We start from the raw sequence: 21,957 nt of genomic DNA, 5'->3' as shown, positions 1-21,957 counted from the left end.
GGACTCATAGTGGTCCTGCTATTTTCAGCCTCCCCATTGCTGGGATTACAGACATGCACCACTGTGCCTGGTTTTGGTAGCTGGCTCAGGGCCACCCCAGGGCGGGGCTGGTGCAATGCCAGGGATTGAACTGGGGTCCTTGTGCTTGGCTAAGCAGGTGCTTAGTCCATTGAGCTATCTCACTGGCCCTTCCTTTGCATTTTTCAAGGTCCTAGCTCCCACCCACCTAGGTTCTTTGAAGATAAGAGTACTGGCCTATATTACCCAGTGGGAAAATAAGACAGTGGGTGAGTCACGTGAGCCAGCTGGGTAGGGAATGTGCATAGCTCTTCCAGAATCATTTACATAGTGAGAGGAAGAGAAAACCTGAAAGACTAGAAGAGAGTGAGCATTTGGGCCTTGAGTCAAATCTGGCATCTCATGTCTGTTCTGTGCCCATATCAGACTGTCATTGGTATCATTAATAGCAACTCATAAAATCCATTTTACTGGGCTGGAGGTGTAGCTCAGAGGCCCTGGGTATGATCCACAGCACCACAGTTCCAATCTTCTGGGGGATATTTTCCTAAACTTTTCTTTCCTTTTTTTTTTTTTTTTTTCTTCAATACTGGGGACTGAACCCAGAGCCACTGAGCCACATCCCCAGCTCTTTTTATCTTTTTTTTTTCGTCTTTTTTTTTTTTCCGGAACCGGAAATTGAACTCAGGCCCTTGCGCTTGCCAGGGAAGTGCTTATTCCACTGAGCCATCTCCCTAGCTCCTCTTTTTTTTTTTTTTTTAATATTTATTTATTTATTTTGTGTGTGTGTGGCCAGCTCAGCCCACCAGGGGGTGGGGCTGGCTGGCATGTGGTGCTGGGGGATTGAACCGTGGTCCCTGTGCTTTGTTTAGCTTAGCTTGTTCTAAGTAGGTGCTTTAGACCACTGAGCCATCTCACCAGCCCCCCAGCCCCTCTTTTGAGACAAGATCTTGCTAAATTGCCCAGGTTGGCCTCAAACTTTATGATCTTTCTGCTCAGCTGCTCAAGTAGCTGGAATTATATGCATGTGCCATTGTACTCAACTTCTTTTGTCTTTTTCTTTTGTTTCTGAGATAGGGTCTCACTATGCAGAGAAGGATTGTTTTTTTTTTGGTTAGCTCAGGCTGCCTTAAGGGCGGGTCATGTGCACCATGTGGAGGTGGGGATCAAACCATGGTCTCTTGCACCTGACTGACTTTGCATAAGCATGCGCTTTAATCAACTAAGCTAACCAGCAAGCCCCCAAAAATTGGAGAAGGTTTTTTTTGGCTAGTTCAGGCTGCCTTAAGGGCGGGTCTGGTGCAGCTTGTGGACCAGACCATGGTCTGCTGCACCTGAATGCATTTGCCCAAGTGGCACTTTCAACAACTGAGCTATGCAGCAAGCCCCGGGTCTCACTATGTGGAATCTCACAAAATATTCCAGGCTGGCCTTAAACTCACTATGTACCCCAAGTTGGCCTGCCTCAGCCTACCAAATGCTAGGATTACAGGTGTGAGCCACCATGGCAGGTTTTGCTTGTTTGTCAACTTCTAGCCTATCTTTATAACCTCTATTTTCTAGCAATGATCAAAATAATAGGCATTTTGGTAATGATTTGTAAAGCACTTTATTTTTTTATTTTAAATTTTTTTTTTTGCAGAACCAGGGATTGAACTCAGGCCCTTGCACTTGCCAGACAAGCACTTACTCTACTGAGCTATCTCCCTGGCCACTGTACAGCACTTTAAAATATCCAATCTTCATAGCAACTGAGAAGTAATTCTTCTCAGCACCATTTTTGAGATGAAGAACTAGGGTGAGAGAAACTGAATGATCTTGTCAAAAATATACACAGCTGGAGTTTAAGAGACTTTCCTCAAACTCCTGTTCAATTGATTCCAAATTCTTTGCTATTTCTACCAAACCACTGTCCCTCTATTCAGATCTTAAAGCTGGAGCTTACAGAGAACCATAATTAAACGTTTTTAAGAACCTTAATTCTGAAATGGCCATGATGGTACACGCCTATCATCCCAGCTCTGGGGATGCTAAAGTAGGATGATCACCTTGAATTTGAGGCCAGTCTTTGCTACATGGTGAATTCAAGGCCAGCCTGGCATACTTAGTGAGATCCTGTCTCAAACAAACAAATAAACAAATAAGTAAAGAATCATAATTTTGGGATACTAACCTGTAGGAAAATGTCCCCCAAAGAAGACATTGAATAGCTCTTCTGGTGTGATGTCAGCTTCAAAGTCCCTGTAATAATTATAAGGTCTGGCTCGAGGTGCGGTGACAGTAACCTGTTCATCTCCGTATTCATCATAGCGGAGTCTCTTGTCAGGATTGCTCAGGACGGCAAAAGCATTTCCTATTGCTGCAACCAACAACAAGGAGGTGAGCAGAGCCTCTGCTGTGGCTGAGAGGGTCACAGCAGCAGAGGAGGGACCAGAGCCACTGATGCTGCATAACACCGCAGGGGCCCAGAGAGAGAAGCTTAGGCCTGCAAAGCCTCCAAAAGTGTTTGCCCTTGAGACTGCCCATGCTCCAGTTTGGAAAGCAAGAAACAGCACTATAATCAGACAAACTAAAAATACTCCTGAGGTGAGAATTAACTTCTAATCAAGAGTTCTTCATTTAGCTGTCCTGGGACACCTCCACACTCCCCCTAAGTTCAGGTAGCTAATCACTAATTCTCAGACATGCTGCGGAAATGTCCTCTATCTGGCCAGCATGTTCATCCATCAGAGATGGTAGAGCACTTGGCTAGTGAGTGTGGGCCTCCAGCACTTGAGGGGCTGAGGCAGGAGGATCACAGTGAGTTCAAGGCCAGGCTGCACTACACAGTAAGACCCTATCATAAACAAACAAACAAACAAACAAACAAATTGATGGGAATGTAGCTTAATGGTAAAGCACTTGCTTAGCATGGATGAGGTCCTGGGTTCAATACCCAGTACCACAAAAATACATGTATTTCCATGAAAATATCATGGAAATCAGTGGAAAAGATTTGATCTATAACTGTATTTATGTTCTTTACGTACAACTTTTCTTATGAACATATTAATAATAAAGGGTTTATGGCCAGGCAAGTGTACACCTGTCAGCCCAGCACTTTGGAGGCCAAGACCAGTCTGAATTATACAGGAAGATCCTATCTCAAAAACAAAATAAAAAGTCTGACAAGGATAAAACTGTATGTATGGCCTTTATATACCAACTTGCTGTCACCAACTATCACAAGGACAGAATTAAATGTCACTTGAGGAGCAGACCTTTAAAAGCATCTGTTGCTCCCGGAGCACAGTTCTTATCAGGGTGAAATTTCAGGGCCAGTTTTCTGTAAGCTTTCTTAAGTTCCTCATCACTGGCATTTCGGGCAACTCCTAGAATTTCATAGTAACTTCTGCACTTCTTGATCCTAAAGAAAAAAGAAAAAAAATTAGATTTATGCCCATAAAAGCCCCTTTTACAGTTAACTACAAAATAATACACTGGTCCTCCCTCCAATGTGTGAGATCCAAACAAACTGAAAACAAATTGAGTGAACCCATTCCCGAAACTTTCCAGTCCTCATCTAGCTTTTTCATATTGCATGGTTATGCTTTGTGTAGTTGTCCCCTCAAAGCTTCTTGTAGTCCTGGGGCAGCTTCTGGAGTTCTGATCAATCATTGTAGGTGTGGGTGCTGCACCTGCCCTGGGGCGGGTAATTTGCATTACAATGTAAGGGGCAGAGAGGCAGGCTGGCTGCCTGAGCTGCTGCCACTCCCTTTGCGCTCTGCTCTAGGTGCCAGTTGAAAGGTTGCTTTCTGCCTTGGAGCCAGCTGAGTATGGACTGAAACTTCCAGTAACTGTGAGCTAAATAAACCTTTCCTTCCTTTTCACTTTGGGTGTCAGGAATTTGTCCCAGCATTGAGAGAAAAGTAACTGAGACATGGGGATTCCACTCAGGACCTTTGCAGTGGGCTACATCCCTAGTACTTTTTTTTTTTTTTTTTTATCTCCAGTACTTTTAATTTCTTTTTTGAAACATGTGTACACCACTATATCTCTCTGCATTTCAATAATTTCTTATTTGGTACAGGGTTTTGCTATGCAGCTTGGACCCATAATGATCGTCCTGTCTCAGCCTGTAATCTAGCACTGGGATTACAGGTATGCGCCACCACACTCAGTTTCGGGGCTGGCATGGTGGGCCCACAACCAGTTCCAGGGTTCCAGGGCCAGCACAGCATGCAGTACTGGGAATCAAACCCGGGTCCTTGCACTTGCCAGACAGGTGCTCAGACCACCACGCTTTCTCCTCAGCACTGTATTTTAATAGTTTTTAAGAATATAAAAGACTTCTGAAGCTGGATGTGGTGGTGTATACCTGTAATCCCAGCACCTGGAAGGCTAAGAAAGGAGGAAAGTTCACCTACACAGGGCAATTTAGCAAGATCCTATTTCAAAATAAAAAGTGATGAGGATATAGCTCAGTGGTAAAGTGCTCAGGGTTTAATCCCTAGTACCATAAAAATAATTAAATATTTTTTGGGGGACCCACTTGGGACCCCTTCTGTCTCTCTTAGATGCTTTCTTTACCCTAATATATATTTTCTGCTCTTTAAAAAAACAGGTTTTAAATTCCTTATAACCCTGAAGGGAGCTTCTATTTATGTGAGTTATATCTACTGAGACAGTATTTTGGGGCCGGAGAGATGGCTCAGTGGAATAAGCGCTTCCCTGGCAAGCATAAGGGCCTGAGTTCAATCCCTGGTTCCGCAAAAAAAAAAAAAAAAAAAAAAAAAAAAAAAAAAAAAAAAAAGCAGGTATTTTTTTTGGTTTGTTTTTATTTTTTTTTGAGACAGGGTTTTGGTTTATAGTTCAGGCTAGCCTTGAACTCACTTTATAGTGTTGCTCAGACTCTCAGTAATCCTCCTGCCTCACCCAGCTGAGTGCTGGGATTACTGGTGTGTACCACTGAGCCCAGCTGAATAGTTTTTACTATACTAGAAATGAAAACAAAAAGTATATCACATGGCCTTTCAAACATTCCACTGTATAATCATGAGAAAATGAGAGAGGAAAAGGCAAGTGGCACATTTGTATTATTCTGAAAATAGTCTTTCTTTCTTTTTAGTACTGGGGATTGAACCCAGGGCTTTCTCTCTTTTTTCCCCCCCCTGTATTTTAGGGGAGGGTCTCCAGGGTGTTCAGGGTCTCACTACTAGATCGGATTAATAGTGATTCTCCTGTTTATAGCCTCTCAAGTACTGGGATTACAGGTGGGTGCCACCATGCCCAGTCTCAATTGCTGGCTCAGCACGCCCCGGGGGCAGGGCCCACACAGCAGGCCTGGGGATCCAACCTCAGGTCCCTGCGCCTGCCTTCAGGGGCTTTAGTCTGCTGAGCTATTTGGTTGGCCCCTTTCTCATTTTTTAAGACTTGGTGGACTATAACATGAACACCTCAGTCAAAATGCCTTCATTTGAGAAAAAAAATGGAAATGAAGCTTTCGTAAATAAGGAAGGGAAGAAGAGCTGAAGGGTAGACAGGAGAATAGGGGAGAAAAAGAATTAAAATATAACATGTACAAATACAAATTTCCTGTGGTGGGCCAGGTGTGGTGCTAATCCCAGGACACAGGAGACTGAGGCGGGAGGATTGCTGAGAGTTTAAGGCCAGCCTCGGCTACATAATGAGTTTAAGGCCAGCCTGAACCCTGTCTCAAAAACACCAAAATTAACTTTTTAAAAACTTACCTATGGGGCTGGTGAGATGGCTCAGTGGTCTAAAGCACCTACTTAGAACAAGCTTAGCAAAGCACAGGGACCGCGGTTCAATTCCCCAGCACCACATGCCAGCCAGCCCCAACCCCTGGTGGGCTGAGCTGGCCACACACACACACACACACACACATAAATAAAATTTAAAAAAAAAAAACTTACCTATGATGAATATGATCATTATATATATATGTAAAATGTACCAATACATTTTTAATTTTATTTATTTATTTATTTATTTATGTATGTGTGTGTGTGTGTGTGTGTGTGTGTGTGTGTGGCCAGCTACAGCCCACCAGGGGGCGGGGCTGGCTGGCACGTGGTGCTGGGGGACTGAACCGCGGTCCCTGTGCTTTTGCTAAGCTTGTTCCAAGTAGGTGCCCTAGACCACTGAGCCATCTCACCAGCCCCACATTTTTAATTTTAAAAAAATAGAGATGCTTTCAAAGGCCACGGCTAGCTAATCTAGGCAATACTGGAAAAAAAAATGCCTCAGTCTGGATTTGTTCATGCTGTATACTTGACCTCTATACCTTAGTATTATCTTCTAAATGGGCTAATTATTATACCTATATTCCAGAATTAATGTTATAATTAATGTAATCACTATCTACTCAAATATGTACTAGTAACAATAAAAATATGGTATGATTAAATAAAGTACCTATCAAAAAGTACTTGATAGCAACTATCACTAAACAAATATTAGTGGCTTGGTGCCATGATACACACTCCTAGCTATTCAGGAGGCTGAGGCAGGAAAATCAAAAGTTTGAGATTAGTTGGGCCACTTAGCAAGGCTCTGTCTCAAAAATAAAAGGGCTATGGATACATAGCTCAGCATTAGTGGGCTTGCCTAGAATGCACTAGGCCCTGGGTTCAACTCCTAGTAAATAGATAAATAATAAATAAATAAATCTTTACCTACTTTAGCAATACATATCTACTTTTTTTTTTTTTTTTGGTGATAGGGTTTCACTATGCAGTTCAGGTTGGCCTTGAACTCACTTTGCAGCCCAGGCTGACCTTGAACTTGCAGTGATCCTCCTGCCTCAGCCTCCATAGTGCTGGGATTACAGATGTGGGTCACCATGTCTGGATCTACCTTAATCTTTTAAAAGTGGCTGTAAGTCAGTAACACAGGCTGAATTATAATGCAAGTTCTAGGGCTAGGGATACAGCTCAGTGGCACAGCACCTGCCTTGAAGAACAAGGTCCTGAGTTTGAATCCTCTACCAAAAAAAAAAAAAAAGCAGGATCTAAATGAAGCAGAACTTGTCCTAAAGAGTTTTCTAATTCCAACTCTGTTTCTACAGCACATATTTACTTGTAAATGACCCCATTCTCTCTTGCCCTCTTAAGTCTGTTTTATGAGTGATTTATAGAGAAAGAATTCACGTGCCATAAAGTTACGTTTCAAAAATGTACAATTGGGCTGGTGAGATGGCTCAGTGGTCTAAAGCACCTACCTAGAACAAGCTAAGCTAAAGCACAGAGACCGCAGTTCAATCCCCAGCACCACATGCCAGCCAGCCCCGCCCCCTTGTGGGCTGAGCTGGCCCCCCCCACCCCCCACCCCCACACAAATAAATAAAATTTAAAAAAAAAAAAAAAAAAACCCAAAAATGTACAATTCATGGGGCTGGGGAGATGGCTCAGTGGAATAAGCGTTTCCCTGGCAAGCGCAAGGACCTGAGTTCAATCCCCGGTTCCGCCAAAAAAAAAAAGAAAGCACAATTCAGGTTTTGTTTGAGGGATTCTATTTAGGGCTGTATAGCCATTAGTACTATTTAATTTCAGAATATTTTCTGCCAGACATGGTGGTGCATCAGGTTTTGTTTGAGGGATTCTATTTAGGGCTGTATAGCCATTAGTACTATTTAATTTCAGAATATTTTCTGCCAGACATGGTGGTGCATGCCCATAATCCTACCACTTAGAAGGCTGAGGCAAGAGGATCACTAGAAGTTCAAGGCTAGTCTGAACTATATAGCAAGACTATCTCAAAGGCCAGCAATATAGTTCAACAGACTACGTGCTTGCTTAGGTAAGCACAGGAGCCAGGGTTTGATCCCTGGCATGGCATGCCGCGCTGCCCCACCCCTGGGCACACTGAGTGGTGATGGAGTCCAGGCGTGGTGGCGCATGCCTGTAATCACAGCACTAGGGAGACACAAATCAGGAGGATCACTACGAGTCCAAGCTTATAGTGAGACCCTGCACACACACACACACACACACACACACACACACACACAAAGACTGTCTCAAAAAAACAAATAAGGGCTAGTCAGATAGCTCAGTGGACTAAGCACCTGCTTAGGCAAGTGCAGGGACCAGGTGCCACAAGCCATCCCAGCCCTGCCCCTGGAGCATGCTAAGTACACCCTCCCCCTCTCAGATGGCGTGGTGGCGCCTGCCTGTAATCTCAGTACTGGGGTGGCTGAGAACAGGTGGATCACGATGAGTGCAAGCTGCACAGTGAGACCCTGCACCAAATAACTTAAAAAAAAGAATTTCATCACCACACAAATAAACCCATACTCATTAGCTATTATTCTTATTTCCTCTCCTCTAGCCTCTGTCAACCACTAATCTACTTCTGTTTCTACATACTTGTTTATTCTGATTATTTCATGTAAAAGGAATTATATCATATGTGACCTTTTGTGTCTAGCTTCATTCACCTGGCATGTTTTGGAGGTTCATACATATTGCAGTATGTAATAGTACTTCATTCTTTTTCTTTACCAAATATTTCTTTTGTTTATAGCAAACTACTGGGATTATACCCAGGACATTGCCCATGCTAGGCAAGTGCTTTACTACCCAGGTACATCCCAGTCCTTGGCATTTTATTTTGAGACTGGGTCTTGTTAAGTTGCCTGGGCTGACCTCATACATGAGGTCCTCTTGCCTCAGCCTACCATGTAGCTGGGATTTTAGGTATGTGTCATCATGTGCTGTTGCTTGTGGAAAGTTTTTAAATTATTAATTCAATCTCTGTATTTGTTGTAGGTCTATTCAAATTTTCCAACTTTTTTCTTGAGCCAGTTTCAAGTTTATATCTTTTTAAAAAATTTATGTATTTGGTACAGGGTCTCTACACAGCTCGGACTCCTAATGATCCTCTTGTTTTTAGCCTCCCAGCACTGGGATTATAGGTGTGCGCCACCTGCCTGGACAGATTCGCTAGCTCAGCGTGCCCTGGGGTCAGGGCCAGTGCAGCATGCTGGACCAGGGATTGAACCCTGGTCCCTGCACTTGCCAAAGCAGGCGCTTAGTCCACTGAGCTATCTCACCAACCCTATTTTTCCTATATTGTTTCATTTATTTTTATTCTATATTATTTTCTTTATCCTGCTTATATAAGTTTAATTTGTTCTTTGTGTGTGTGCGTGTGCGTGCGCGTGTGTGTGTGTGTGTGTGTGTGTGTGTGTGTGGAGAGGAGCTACTACTGGGAATTGAAAACAGGATCTTCTCATTAAAATACATCCCTATGGACTAGGGAGATAGCTTGGCAGTCTAAGCACCTTGCTGGCAAGCACAAGGACCGAAGCTTGATCCCTGGTACCACATACCGTGCTGGTCCCAGAATCGCCATGCCGGCCACTAAAACTGAGCGTGGTGGCATAGGCTTGAAATCCCAGTGCTGGGGAGGCTGAGGCAGGAGGATCACTAGGAGTCTGAGCTGCATAGTGAGACCCTGTACCAAACTAACTGATTAATTAATAATTAAAAAAATTAAAACACATCCCTAGCTCTTTTTTTTTTTTTTTTTTTGTGGAACCAGGGATTGAACTCAGGCCCTTGTGCTTGCCAGACAAGCGCTTATTCTACTGAGCTATCTCCCTGGCCCCCCTAGCTCTTTTTTTTACTTGTTGACAAAGTCTAAGTCACTCAGGATGAGCTGCAACTTGCAAACCTCTTGCCTCAGCCTCCCAGAACAGTAAGATTGTAGGCATGTGCTGTTATGCTCAACTTTTTTCTAGTTTCTTAAGAGTAGGTCACTGACTTGAGGTTAATTTTTAATTAGCATTTATAACAATAAATTTGCTTGTGGGTACCTCTCTAGCTGTATCCTGTATTTTGATATGTTGTATTTTCATTTTCATTCATTTTAAGGCATTTCTAATTTTCTATGTAATTTCTTTTATGACCTATAGTGTTTCAAGAATTGTGGAATTTAGGGCCGGGGAGATGGCTCAGTAGGATAAGTGCTTGACAGGCAAACGCCAGGATCTGAGTTCAATCCCCAGTTCCACAAAAAAAAAAAAGAATTGTGGAATTTATTTCCACTACTTGTGAAGCTGGCCTCGAACTCACAGTGATTCTCCTGCCTCAGACTCCTGAGTGCTGGGATTACAGGAGTGCACCATGGTGTGCAGCTGCATGATTTTAATATTTTAAAATTTATGGAGGTTCATTTTATGGCCTAAGATATGGTCTATCCCAGAGAATGTTCCATGTATCCTTAAAACAAATATGGAGCATGGTTACCCCATGGCCCCACTGAGAGGTGGCTGCCAGCTGGTGCTGCTGTTCAGCAGAAAGAGGAAATCAGGAAAGGACTTTGTGACTGAGACACTGCAGAGCAGGTGTCTGTGGGGTGGGGAAAAGTGGAAAGGGCACCCTGAATCCCACTGCTCGAGGTGTGTGCTTGTGTGTGAAGGAGTGAGCCGTGGGTCCGTGGGCCTCCGCTGGTGGTGGTCCAGGAGGATGGCGCAAGGTGAGGGGAAGGATTATCACATTCCCCCTCAGAGGACCAGGCAACCACCTCTGCTAAATGGTAATATGTAGGTCTGTCTCCACGAGGCATTGTAACAGTTACTGCCAAGGCTCTTTGTGCTGTTCCTGTTCTCACTAGCATTGCCAGGTAACTGTTATGGATAAGTAAACTGAGGCAGAGGTAAAGGATTCTTTAGAAACACACTCTGAATGTGTCTGATATCAAACATAGGATATGTATTACACACTGTCTGCATGATTCCTTTTAATCTCACAATTATTGTGTAGTACTAGCATCTCTATCTCACAGCTGAAAAAGGCATTGAAAACTTAAAAACAAACAAAATGCTAAGGATTCAAATTCAGCTTTGTAGACTCCTGCATGGTAGTACATACTTGGAATGCCAGCACTCTCCGAGGTTGTGGCAGGAGGACCACAAATTTGAGCCTAGCCTGGGCAATTTAGTGATACAGCAAGACTGTCTCAAAAAATAAAAGTAAAATAAATAAATAAAAGTAAAGGATGTAGCTCAGTGTGAAGGTTCTGGGTTCAATCTACAATATCAGAAAAAAATAAAAAAGAAAAAAAGAAAGAATACGCACCCCATGGCCATTGGACAGAATGTTCTATGGATGTGTGTTATGTATTTAGTTGGTTTTCCCTGCTTCTTTTAAAACTGAAACAGGATTATCATCTAGCTCACATTATACCCTAATACTCTACTTCCACCCACTTTTCCCCGACATCAAGAAGCTACAGTGCATGCCTATAACCCCAGTATTCTGGAGGTGGAAGCAAGAGAATTGTTGTGAAATGGAGGCCAGCCTGGGCTACATAGTGAATTCAAGACAAGCCTTAACTACATAGCAAGACCCTATCTCAAAAAAAAAAAAAAAAAGTTACAGTCCTTCAATAATGACAACAGGAACAGCAGCAGCAACAGCCTTCAGTACTTACACAACACATCCTCTGTGCCAGGCACTCTTCTAGCTTTACATAAAACACTCATTTCATCCCACCACACACTTACCTTTGCACTCCAAGCAGCTGTTCCTCAGTATAAGTGGCGCTGCCCTCACCCTGCCGGGTCTGGTTTCGCTCATTCTCAGACTTCTTTTCCTTCTGTGCCTTCATACAGTCACAGCAACCACAGGGGTCGTCACTCTCAGGAGGTCTGTCTTCCGGATATTTGTTTCTTCTAACTGCATCAATGTAAGCTGTAAAGTAATAGCCCCTCTGTTAGGCCTCCCTTTGACCCTGAAAATCAACTTTGCTCCCTGCCCTTGCTCTACAGACTTCTTGTGGGCAAGAGTAGGTGAGTGCAAAGAACAGGAAGACATGATGCTGACTTTTAAGCATCCATACAAAGCTAAAGAAACTTTTTTCCCAGAAAATATGGGAACCACGTAAGAAAAACTTATAAAAGTCAGAAAGAGGCATGAAGCACAAGTCCATCATACTTACAGTGGTTAGTCAGCAAATAATCTCGTCATAGAGATGGAAAATGTGCCCAGCATGTAATCCTAGCATTTTTGGAAACTGAAGCAGGAAGACTGCAACTCTGAGTCCAGCTTGGGCAATTTAGTGAGACCTTGCCCCAAAATAAAATATAAAAGCCAAACTGTACAACTATAATTCCAGTACTCAGAAGACTAAGCCAGAAGGCTCTCCATGAGTTTGAAGCCAGCCTGGGTATCAAGTGAGTTCAAAGCCAGCCTGAACTATATAATGTGACCCAGTCTCAACAAACAAACAAAAAAATAAAAATAGACTGAGGTTGTGACTGAGAGTGAAGGCCCTGGATTCGATCCCCAGTATCACACAGAAACACATGCAGACACACACACATATGTACACAAGAGGGGGGCTAAAAGAAACATCTGCCCAATAACCTGCCTTTAGTGCAGCCCAGGAAAAAGCCGATATCTCTCTGTTCCATGGTCAGAAGTGACAAACCTCCTACCTGCATTACTTAAATAGAGAAGAGTTTAATTCTTTTAAGCTACCAGCTATAGACCTAACATGCAAAAAGACCCCTGGCTAGACCCAGGAGATGTATGAGTAAGGCCTACTGCTAACCACTAAGAGATTATAGTTTAGTGTGAGAGAATTAAATAAATTATAATCATTGTAGAACTTAGGGAGGGTTTCATGTAATCAAAGACAGCAGAGCACTTATGCCTTGTCTGGAGGATCTGGGAATCTCTTTAGAACCATCTTTTCACTGGGTGTGATGGTGCTCAGGAGGCTGGGGTAGGAAGACTGCCAAGAGTTTGAGGCCAGCCTGGGCTACATAGTGAGTTCACGGTGGTACACACCTGTAATCCCAGCACTCTGGGAGGCTGAGGTATGAAGATTCCAAAGTTTGGGCCCAGCTTTAGCAACTTAGCAAGGCACTGTTTCAAAAGAAAAAATAAAGTGCCTGCCTGGCAAGTGCAAGGTCCCAAGTTTGAACCCCAGTATTTTTTTTTTTTTTTTTCAGAACCAGGGATTGAACTCAGGCCCTTGCACTTGTCAGGGAAGTGCTTATTCTACTGAGCCATGTCCCGGGCCCCTGAGCCCCAATATTGAGGGAAAAAAAAGAAAGAAACGAAAAGAAAAAAGAGAGAAAGAGAAAAGAAAAACTAAAGTGTTGGGGATGTAGCTCAGTGAGAAGGCCCTGGTTTTATTTTCCAGTACTCCAAAATGACATCTTCCTAGCCAGGAATGGTGGCACATACCTGTAATTCCAGCACTTTGGGAGGCTAAGGCAGGAGGACCTTAAGCTCAAGACCAGCCTGGGCAACTCAGCAAGACGCTGTCTTGAAATAAAAAAATTTAAAAAGGGCTGGAGTGTAGTTCAAAGCAAAGGCCTTAAAAAAAAAAAAAAAAAAAAAAAAAAATCCTTCCAATTTAACATCCCTGTGACTACCTATTGCTCCTCGGCACTCGTTCTATAAATCTGCTTGGCTAACTCCCTATCGTTCACAACATCCAATGAAACACTTTCTCAGTGAAGCCTCCTTTGCCACCCAGGCCATGCCTTGCGCTTTATCGGTGCATCCCGCACTTCCCCTCCCCCCCCCCGTGTTCATTCGTCACACTCACTTAATAGAATGACAATTCCATAAGCTTAGAGACCCAAGTTGATTATCAAATCTCTGCTGCAGGATCAGCAAAATGCGGGGCACAAAAAAACGTACTGGATCGATGTTTTTTGCTTAACTGCGGGACGGAAAAAGGCAACCTATCGGTGCTGACGCGGCGGCACGGTCAAGATCACACTGGGACTGAATGTCGGAGGTATAGTGTGGGGGAACCTGCGATAAAGGCCGGAAAGCTAGCTAAGGGAGGTCACAGCACCCCGGTCTAGTCATCTGGGCGCAGCAAAGGCTGGATGGCCACGGGCCCTGGGCGGGGCACCGGCCGGGGCGGGGCTGGGGACTAGAGGCAACAAACTGTCACGGGTGACTGGGCTCCTGGCCGGGGCCCTAGCTCCAGCCAGCGTCCCCAGTTCCGGATCCCGGCATCTCCCCTGGGCATCTCGCCCAGCAACCAGAACCCTGCTCAGGCTTAGCATCTCCCAGGCCTCCATCCTTCACCTCAGGCCCCAGATCTCAGCCATCAAGCGCCTTATCTCTCTAGAATGCTCTCTTGTCCTACCCTCCGTCCAGGTCCTGGTACCTTCAGTCCAGCGCTCCCCGCTGCCCAGTGTGGCCGACATATTGGTTCTCAGCTAGCAGGTCCTCTAAGCCTCCCTTGTGCCCGAGGCGGCAAGAGAAGGGGGCGCTTAGCGCGGGGCACGCCGGTCATTGTAGTTCGGTGCTGTGTGCTGCCGGGTTGCGGGACTACAACTTCCGGCAGGCCTCGCGTGAGGGCCCGTGGAGATGCAGAGTCAGAGGTTAGACCTTTCCAGCGGAAAACGGTGTTGTGGTGCAGTTGAGTGCTGTATTGCTACCGGCTGTTGCCCTGTGGAGTGGGCATAGTGGCTTCTACCCTGCCTCGAATTGAGGACATTCAAGGCGGAGCGAATGAGCATCTTTCCTGGGAAAGGATGCACAAACTGTTGGCTAGGGTTAGGGAGATAGCTCGGCGGTCTAAGCGCCTAGGCACAAGGACCCAGATTCAATTTTACCGTGCCGGCCACGGAAACTGAGGAAACAGCGTCGTGGCGCACGCCTGTAATCCCAGCACTGGGGAGACTGAGACAGGAGGACAACTACGAGTCTGAGCTGCTTAGGGGGAGACTGTATCAATAAAAAACAAAACAAAACAAAACAAAATTGTTGGTTAAAGGTGGGATTACAGGCGTGCACCACCATACCCAGTCTGGGGGCCGGCACTGCAAGTGGGGCCAGGGATCAAAGTTGGGTCCTTGCTCTTACCAGGCAGGTGCTTAGACCGCCGAGCTCTCTTCCCCAGCCCCAGCAATGTCCTTTTAAAATGCCAATTCAGTGTGAAGTCTTTCCTTAGCCTTGGAGATTCAGAGATGGTTTAGGAGATGTCTGTCTTAGCTCTGAGAATATAGAAAGGTAGACCCAGCCACTATGGTGAGAAATACAGCTATTCAGGAGGCTGAAGCAGGAGGGTAGTTAAGGGAACGGGTGGAGAAACAAGGAAGGTCCGACTTGTGAGCCTGCTTTCTGGGTTAGATCCACCTTCTGAGTTAAACATTAGACTATGACCAGGATATCCAGGTCTAAATACGAGGAGGAAAAGTAACCAAGGGGTAATCCGGTGTATACACAGTAAGTCTCTGTTCATGCATCCAATGTTCTTTGGCAACTCCTGGACCACCCCAGCCATAATTACCACATCATCGACTGTGCAGTTTTGAGTCATCCCCTTGGCTTTGGACAACATAACATTTCCTCCAGCGGCCATAAAAGATCAAAAACTCTACTGCCCTCTGGAGGGGCCTAAACCAAGCCATCCATTGGCAGGAGGCAGACCTCAGATCTGCCTCCTCCAACCTTTCAATCCCATCCCAAACCTTATTGTTTAACACCCTCACACCAAACCTTCTTATAGGCCAAGAGCTCCTCTCATTGACCCACTCCTACCCTGTGGGGTGTACTCTCAATTTCAATAACTGTTTGATCTTGCTTCTCAAATCTTTGTTCAGGACATCCAGAAACCTGATAATATGAAGAGCAATTGAACTTAGAAACTTGGGATTAGCAGGGACAAGGTAGCAAGACCCTGACTCAAAGAAATGAATAGAAGGTGAAATATTTACAGGATTAGAGAGCAGCCTAGGTATGGCCACACACATACACATCAGCCTGACTGACTCCTCAGGCATCAGAGAGAAGGAAAGTCCAAGTTTGGGGCCCCTTGAGAGTGCCTAGCTTTACTCTTATTTTTACTGTATCCTGTTGTATTCCAGCATACCTCTGAGACTTTATATTTTCTAGTCCAGTCATTTCCTTAGCATATTTCCTTTTCCCTTTTCCTTTCTTTATTTCTTGTACTGGGAATTAAACTCACAACCTCATGCTTGCTAGGCAGGCACTGTGCTGCTGAGCTATATCCTCACCCTCCCCTTTTTTTCTGAAGGACCAGATCTAAGAAGTTAATAAAATGGCCAGCCACCAAAGCTGATGTGGTGCACAACACCAGCTTTGGTGGCTGGTGTAATCCCAGCTCTAAAGAGGCTGAGACAGGAGGATCGCTAAGAGTCTGAGCTGCATAACAAGACCCTGTACCAAATAAATAAATGTTTTTTAAAATTTTAAAGCAAGTTAATAAAATGGAAATGAGAAACCATTCTTATTGTTCTCTATCCTGGCTTACATACAGTCTAACGAAGAATAACAGCATTTTTTTTAAATTTTTTTACCTCCTGGGCAAGTGGTCACAGTGTCCTCACTGACTGATTTATGCCGTACGGAAAGTTGGTAGGTTAGCATGGCCAAAATCAAGCTTACAAAAGGGCAAAACTACCCAAATAACTATGTAGAAAAAAATTACAGTACTTGAAATTCACTCAGATTTTTCCCAGGAAGACCAAATCAATTATGCTATCACCCAACAACTACTTGGGCTGTCAAGGGAGTCAGGTGTGGGGATATGCAGATACACACTAACTGGGGTTGTGATAGAAGCCAGTTCAAGTTGCCCCTGGATTCATAGCTCTGACATCACCGATGGTCCCCAGGAGAGCTCCAAGAGAGCAAGGCCTCTCAGGCAAAGGTCTGGTTGAGAAGTTAAATGTGGGTAATATTTGGGATTTTACTACAAATCACTGTGTAACCCTAACCAACTGTTTTCTTTTCCTTTGGTTTCAGACTCCTCACCTACAAGCTAAGAAGGTTTTTTTTGGGGGGGGCAGGGTCTCACTATGCAGTTCAGGCTGGCCTTGTACTCTCTTTTGTAGCCCCCAGGCTGGCCTGGAACATGCAGCAATCCTCCTGTCTCAACCTCCTGAGTGCTGGTATTACAGGTGTGCACCACCATGCCCAGAATCATCATCATCATCATCATCATCATCATCATCATCATCATCATCATCATCATCAGTATTTTAAGACAGGGTTTGCTATGTAGTTCAGACTGACCTTGAACTCACAGTGTAGCTCAACTGGCTTCAAACTCACAGCAATATTCCCACCTCAAGCTCTCCAGTGCTGGGATTACAAGCCTGTGCCAACACACCTGGCTAAGAAGATTAGACTAGATTGGTAGTTTGTACTTTGAGGAATCTTTGGGATGGGGTATGACCCTGAGGTAGAGCACTTGCTTAGCATATTCAAGGGCCTGGGATCAATCTTCAGCACTGAAAAAAATTAAAAACAAATTGAAGCATCCTTGATGCTCCATGTGCAGGCGTCCTAAGATCTCATAGAAATGGGAAGAAGGAAGGATGGAGGGAATTTTCTCTCACTTTACCTTTCTTCTATCAAAGCAGCTGTCTCTTTCTGTTCTATATTTTATAGTTAGTGAAAGGGGGGAGAAACACATTTGAAAACTGCCAAGCTGGTTGATCACTAGTGGCTTGTGCCATAGCTGTAACCATTTTTCATGTTTTGGTATTATGAATTAGTAGTGGGTATATAATTAGTACACAGACATGTCTAATGGTTCCCTGTGCCATTATATCTGGTAATCATTACTACAGATAGTACAAGTATAACCCTACTAACAAGGCTAAAATGCTGCTTTCCCCTGCTCCCTATCCCCTAAATACAGCTGCTAATGCTGATGATCTTACTCATCTTTCAAAAGGAGAGGAGGAAACACATGTGAACTGGTATGAGAAGGATCATCCACCACTACTAGATGGAACTTTATCCTCTTAAACTTGAGAGACAAGGGAGTTTCCAAACCACAGAATGAGTAAGATGTCCAGCTCTGGAACCCTGGCCTTGTGCCCAGCTTGCAGTGTGCTTCCAAAAGGCTGGATCCTGAAGGAACCACTGGTGCTCTGTGGCCAAGGGTCAGGAACATCCATTAGGTTACTGTACATACGGAGGAACTTTTTCTGGCTTGGGAAGCATAGACATCTTGCTGTACAAGACAGTCAAGTGAGGTGGTATGTACCTCAGAGTCCAGAGCACAGGCAAGTAGAGATGGCTGAGTGACATGAAGCAGGGGCAGGGAGAGGGGTCCTGGATTGAGAAGAGGCACCATGAATTGTAGGAGCAGAATCCAGGTTCAAGAGCACTGGTGAGGATTTGGGAATCTAGGGTCTATTGAAAAGCACATTTTCCTTTTATCCTCTGAAACCTCGGCCCTCCCTTTTCCTAAGGGACTTGACTCATTTACTCCTAGAATAGTAAAAAATTGGTTTAGAACTGGGGCTTTTTCAGATACTGCCATGCAAATGTACTCTTCAGTTCATTTACACCTTCACTAACAGTTCTGGATGATTTTTTTTTTCTCTGAATGTATCACTTGGATTAACTTAGAACGCCAACCCCTAACACTGAACTCACCTCTATGCCAGTTTTGCTTTTATTCACCAAGCACTTAGCAAAAATGATCCCTACTGAAAAAGTCAGTCTTTGTGCTTTGTAAAAAGTTGAAGCTCTGGGCTCATAGGGTACTGGGTAGAGATGCCAGGGGAAATTAGGCAGGGGCAGGGGAGGGGTTGTGGGGAGAAATAAGGGCAGAGAACTTGGTTTTGCTAAGGCAGTTAGTTCTCAAAGAAAGGAGACAGGTATAGAGAAAGAAGTTTGGAGAGAAGAGAGACTGGTGAAGAGAGCCCCAGTGTTTTCTAGCATTCATACAGAATGTAGTAGGATTAGTCTGGCTTTGGGAAATTAGGTGCTAAGGTGAGGCCACTGGTGCTGGTAGTCAGGTTTCTGTTACTTTTCTCTATTATTGCTTTTTTCCCCCCCAATATGAGGGTAGAACCCAGGGCTTTTGTGCTGAGCCACGACCCTTGCCCTTTTTAGTCTTTATTTGGAGACATGGTCTTTCTGAGTTGATAAGTTGCCCCAAACTGGGTTTGGACTTGTGATTCTTCTGTCCTGAGCCTGCAGAACTTTTAAAACTATTTATTGAACTGCAGTGAATTTTTCCTGATGATAATGAGGTTTAGAGTGTGCCCTATATGACTGATACCTAGAAGAAAGATACAGAGAAAGTGGTCAGTTCTCCTGTCCAGTGAGGCCTGGGTGTCACAGCTGGTTCACTGGGTGCCCTTCCACAAGATGTGAGAAAAACAAGAGGCTGCTGTACCCCTCCCCCAAGCCCGCGACGTCCTCCTCCAACCCCGCCCCCTATTCCTGTTTCAGGACCACGTAAGTCCTGTATAAGAAAAAGAAGGAAGTCATCTTGTAAATGGTCAGCATCCTACTGTCTAGACATCAAGGAAGAGATGTGATCTCAGAGAAGCTGCAAAAGCAGAAGACTGCCCTGGATTTCCTATCAGGGGTAGAGTCTTCTATTTGCATAAATAATAGGATCCTACCACAGAGCCCCTCTAGTATAGATTGCTTTAGCACAGAATTTGGCATTAAGTGAGTTTATCCTCGTGTCCTTCCCAGTGGAGGGACACTGGGAAGTTACCTGGCAACAGGAAAACCAACATGGCTCATGTGATCCTGCACAGTAAGAGACTTGCAGTCTCGAAGGTATTGATACTGGCTCACCCCTCACGCCCACATAGAAATACCTTATGACTAACAGCTGCTGTTTGCAGGATGTGGCCCAGAGTCACAGGGAGAGTTGTGGCCTTGTAGTGGAGACCTCGAGCTACCTGGAGTGAAACCCATGTCCTTGACCAACTTATTCCAGTATGCTGCCAAGCAGCCAAAGTAAATGCCCTTGGCAATTAGAATAATAATTCAAACAGAATCTGGGACTTCTAGACATTGTTACGTCACTTGGAGGGTTCTATCCCAGCAATGGATTTTTGTACTAGAACTGGCTAGTAAAGTCATGTGCCTTTTGCAGGGCGGTTTTTCTAAAATTAACCCAAGCTCATCTCAAACTCAAGACAATTTTCCTGCCTTAGCCTCCCAGTTGCTAGGATTGTGGGTGTGTGCTACCATGCCCAGCTTGCAGTGTGGTTTAGATAAAATACATACTAATGACATGTGTGTGTGTGTGTGTGTGTGTGTGTGTGTGTGAGTGGTATTGAGGGATTGAACCCAAACCCTTATACTGAGCTATATTTCCAGTGCCTTTTTTGTTTTTTAGAGAGAGGGTCTAGTTAAGGAGGCCAATTTAGCTGAAATAAAATGACCAATTTAGCTCTTACTGCAGCCTTCCAGAGTGCCGGGATTACAGGTATGCACCACCATGTCCAGCTACAAATTACTTTTTAGAATATCATGGTTTTGCTACATAGACTGGGTACTTCAGGAAACAGGACTTGAAGAGTCTGAAATTTGCACACTGATGTTTTATTGCTGAATGCTCTTGGGAACAACTGTGAGATGTCAGGAAGGCAGAATTGGGAGGGGGGAGAAATTGAGACAAGTGTCCATGCTTCATCTCTACCCTTTCCCTCACCAGTCAGCATCCAGCCATGCACTTAGTATCCAAACACTTCCCACAGCTGGAAACAAGTGCCTTGGCTTGGAGGCAGGACCTGATGGACAATGAGGTAGGTTTTCTGTTACAAGTACTAACTAGTAGTTTTACTTCCCCAGTGTCTCCACAGTTATTATTATTTCCTTTTACCCTGTAGCTTGTGAGATAGACAAGGCTAGGTAGAGATCATTTTCTTCTGTTTTTGTGTTTTGTCTTTTTGAGACAGAATTTCACTTTGCAGTTTCAGGCTGGCCTTGAGCTCACTTTGTAGCCTCAAGCTGGCCTTGAGTTTACAGAGGTCCTCCAACATCAGCCTCCTAAGTGCTGGGCCTACAGGCATGCCCCTAGCCTATTCTCCTTTAATTTTGTCTTTGTTTGAGACAGTCTTGGTATGTAATTCAGTCTGAATTTGAACTCACTATGTACCCAGGCTGGCCTCAAACTCATACCAATTCTCCTTCCTCAGCCTCCAGACTGCTAGGATTATAGGTATGCACCACTATGCCTGGCATTCCTCTATTAATCCACAGAAGTCCAGACTTTGACATTCCAGAGAATGTCAAACACTTGCCCAGGTTTACTTAGGGCTTGTCTTTAGCTCCCACACACAGTGATCTCTATGGAATAGATTGTGTTCATTTTTTGTTACATCTGAAGTTAACTATAAGAACAAGAAAAAAAAAAAAAAGACAACAAAGGCCATGTACTCTAGCCAGCTTGTTTTACTATTTTTATTTATTCTTTTGATGTTGCAGATTACAGCCAGGTACTCTACCACTGAGCTACACCCCCAGCCCCAGCCCCACTTGAAAAGGAAGAAAATAGTCTTAGAAAGGGAGATGATTTCATCAAAGTCAAACTGCAAGTTTGTGACAATCTATCCCTATTCATGACCAGCTTTCTTTCAACCACAAGCCAGACTTTACTACCTGAGATGTGCTAGTCAGGCAGTGCCAGGCAGGAGCTGCACATGTGGGCCACTTAAATACCCTGCTTTAGAAAATTGTAGGACCTGGTAGGTTTCTTCTGGTTCACTTTAATAGTTTTGTTAGCTGGGCCTGGTGGTGCAAGCCTGTCATCCCAGTGGGAGACTGAGGTAGGAGGATCCTTGCAAATTCAAGGCCCACCTGAACCACATAGTGAGACCCTGTCTCAAAAAAACAAAACACCCAGAGTGCAGGCTTGGCATGTGAGTGAGACCACCTGGGGCCCACTGGATCCTCATTTGATCCAGAGTGCTGGCCCAGCCTGGAACCCTTCAGCAGAACTACCTGCAAAGAGGCTAGAGGCAAGACCCACTCAGCTGATTCAGGAGCAGAACATTTTGCCAGAGTGGCACAAAGGGTTCAACTCTAACGCCTGCAGCAGAAAGAAGTAGAGCACAGCAGCCAGATCCAAACAACACCCACCTGGAGGAATCTGAACTTCATAGATCCGGACCTCGTGCTAAGGAAATAACTCTATCTAAGCTCCGCACCAAAGGTCAGAAGACAG

At 44.5% G+C, this 21,957-nt stretch overlaps 1 protein-coding gene across 5 annotated transcripts in view; it reads right to left on the bottom strand.

Moving 5' to 3' along the window:
- Dnajc18 (DnaJ heat shock protein family (Hsp40) member C18) overlaps positions 1–19,719 on the bottom strand; it is a 34,670-nt gene extending 14,951 nt beyond the window's left edge. Inside the window, exons 1-5 of one of the 5 annotated variants that reach the window (XM_023703314.1) lie at positions 13,221–13,253; positions 12,819–12,896; positions 11,531–11,717; positions 3,279–3,424; positions 2,192–2,377 (exon numbers count right to left, since the gene is read on the bottom strand). In XM_023703314.1, coding sequence (XP_023559082.1) covers positions 2,192–2,377; positions 3,279–3,424; positions 11,531–11,634 — 436 coding nt within the window. In that variant the 5' untranslated portion in view covers positions 11,635–11,717; positions 12,819–12,896; positions 13,221–13,253. Of the gene's footprint in view, positions 1–2,191; positions 2,378–3,278; positions 3,425–11,530; positions 11,718–12,818; positions 12,897–13,220; positions 13,260–14,142; positions 14,258–19,600 lie in introns of those variants that run through there. The other 4 variants (XM_023703316.1, XM_023703313.1, XM_004643239.2 and 1 more) reach the window with 4 other exon arrangements.
- Between the last annotated feature and the right edge of the window lie 2,238 nt (positions 19,720–21,957).

The sequence above is a fragment of the Octodon degus genome, unplaced genomic scaffold (assembly GCF_000260255.1).
Source record: "Octodon degus isolate 3935 unplaced genomic scaffold, OctDeg1.0 scaffold00169, whole genome shotgun sequence".
Lineage (NCBI taxonomy): Eukaryota > Metazoa > Chordata > Mammalia > Rodentia > Octodontidae > Octodon > Octodon degus.
The sequence above is the reverse complement of the archived record's forward strand: the minus strand, read 5'-3'. Positions and strand labels throughout refer to the sequence as shown.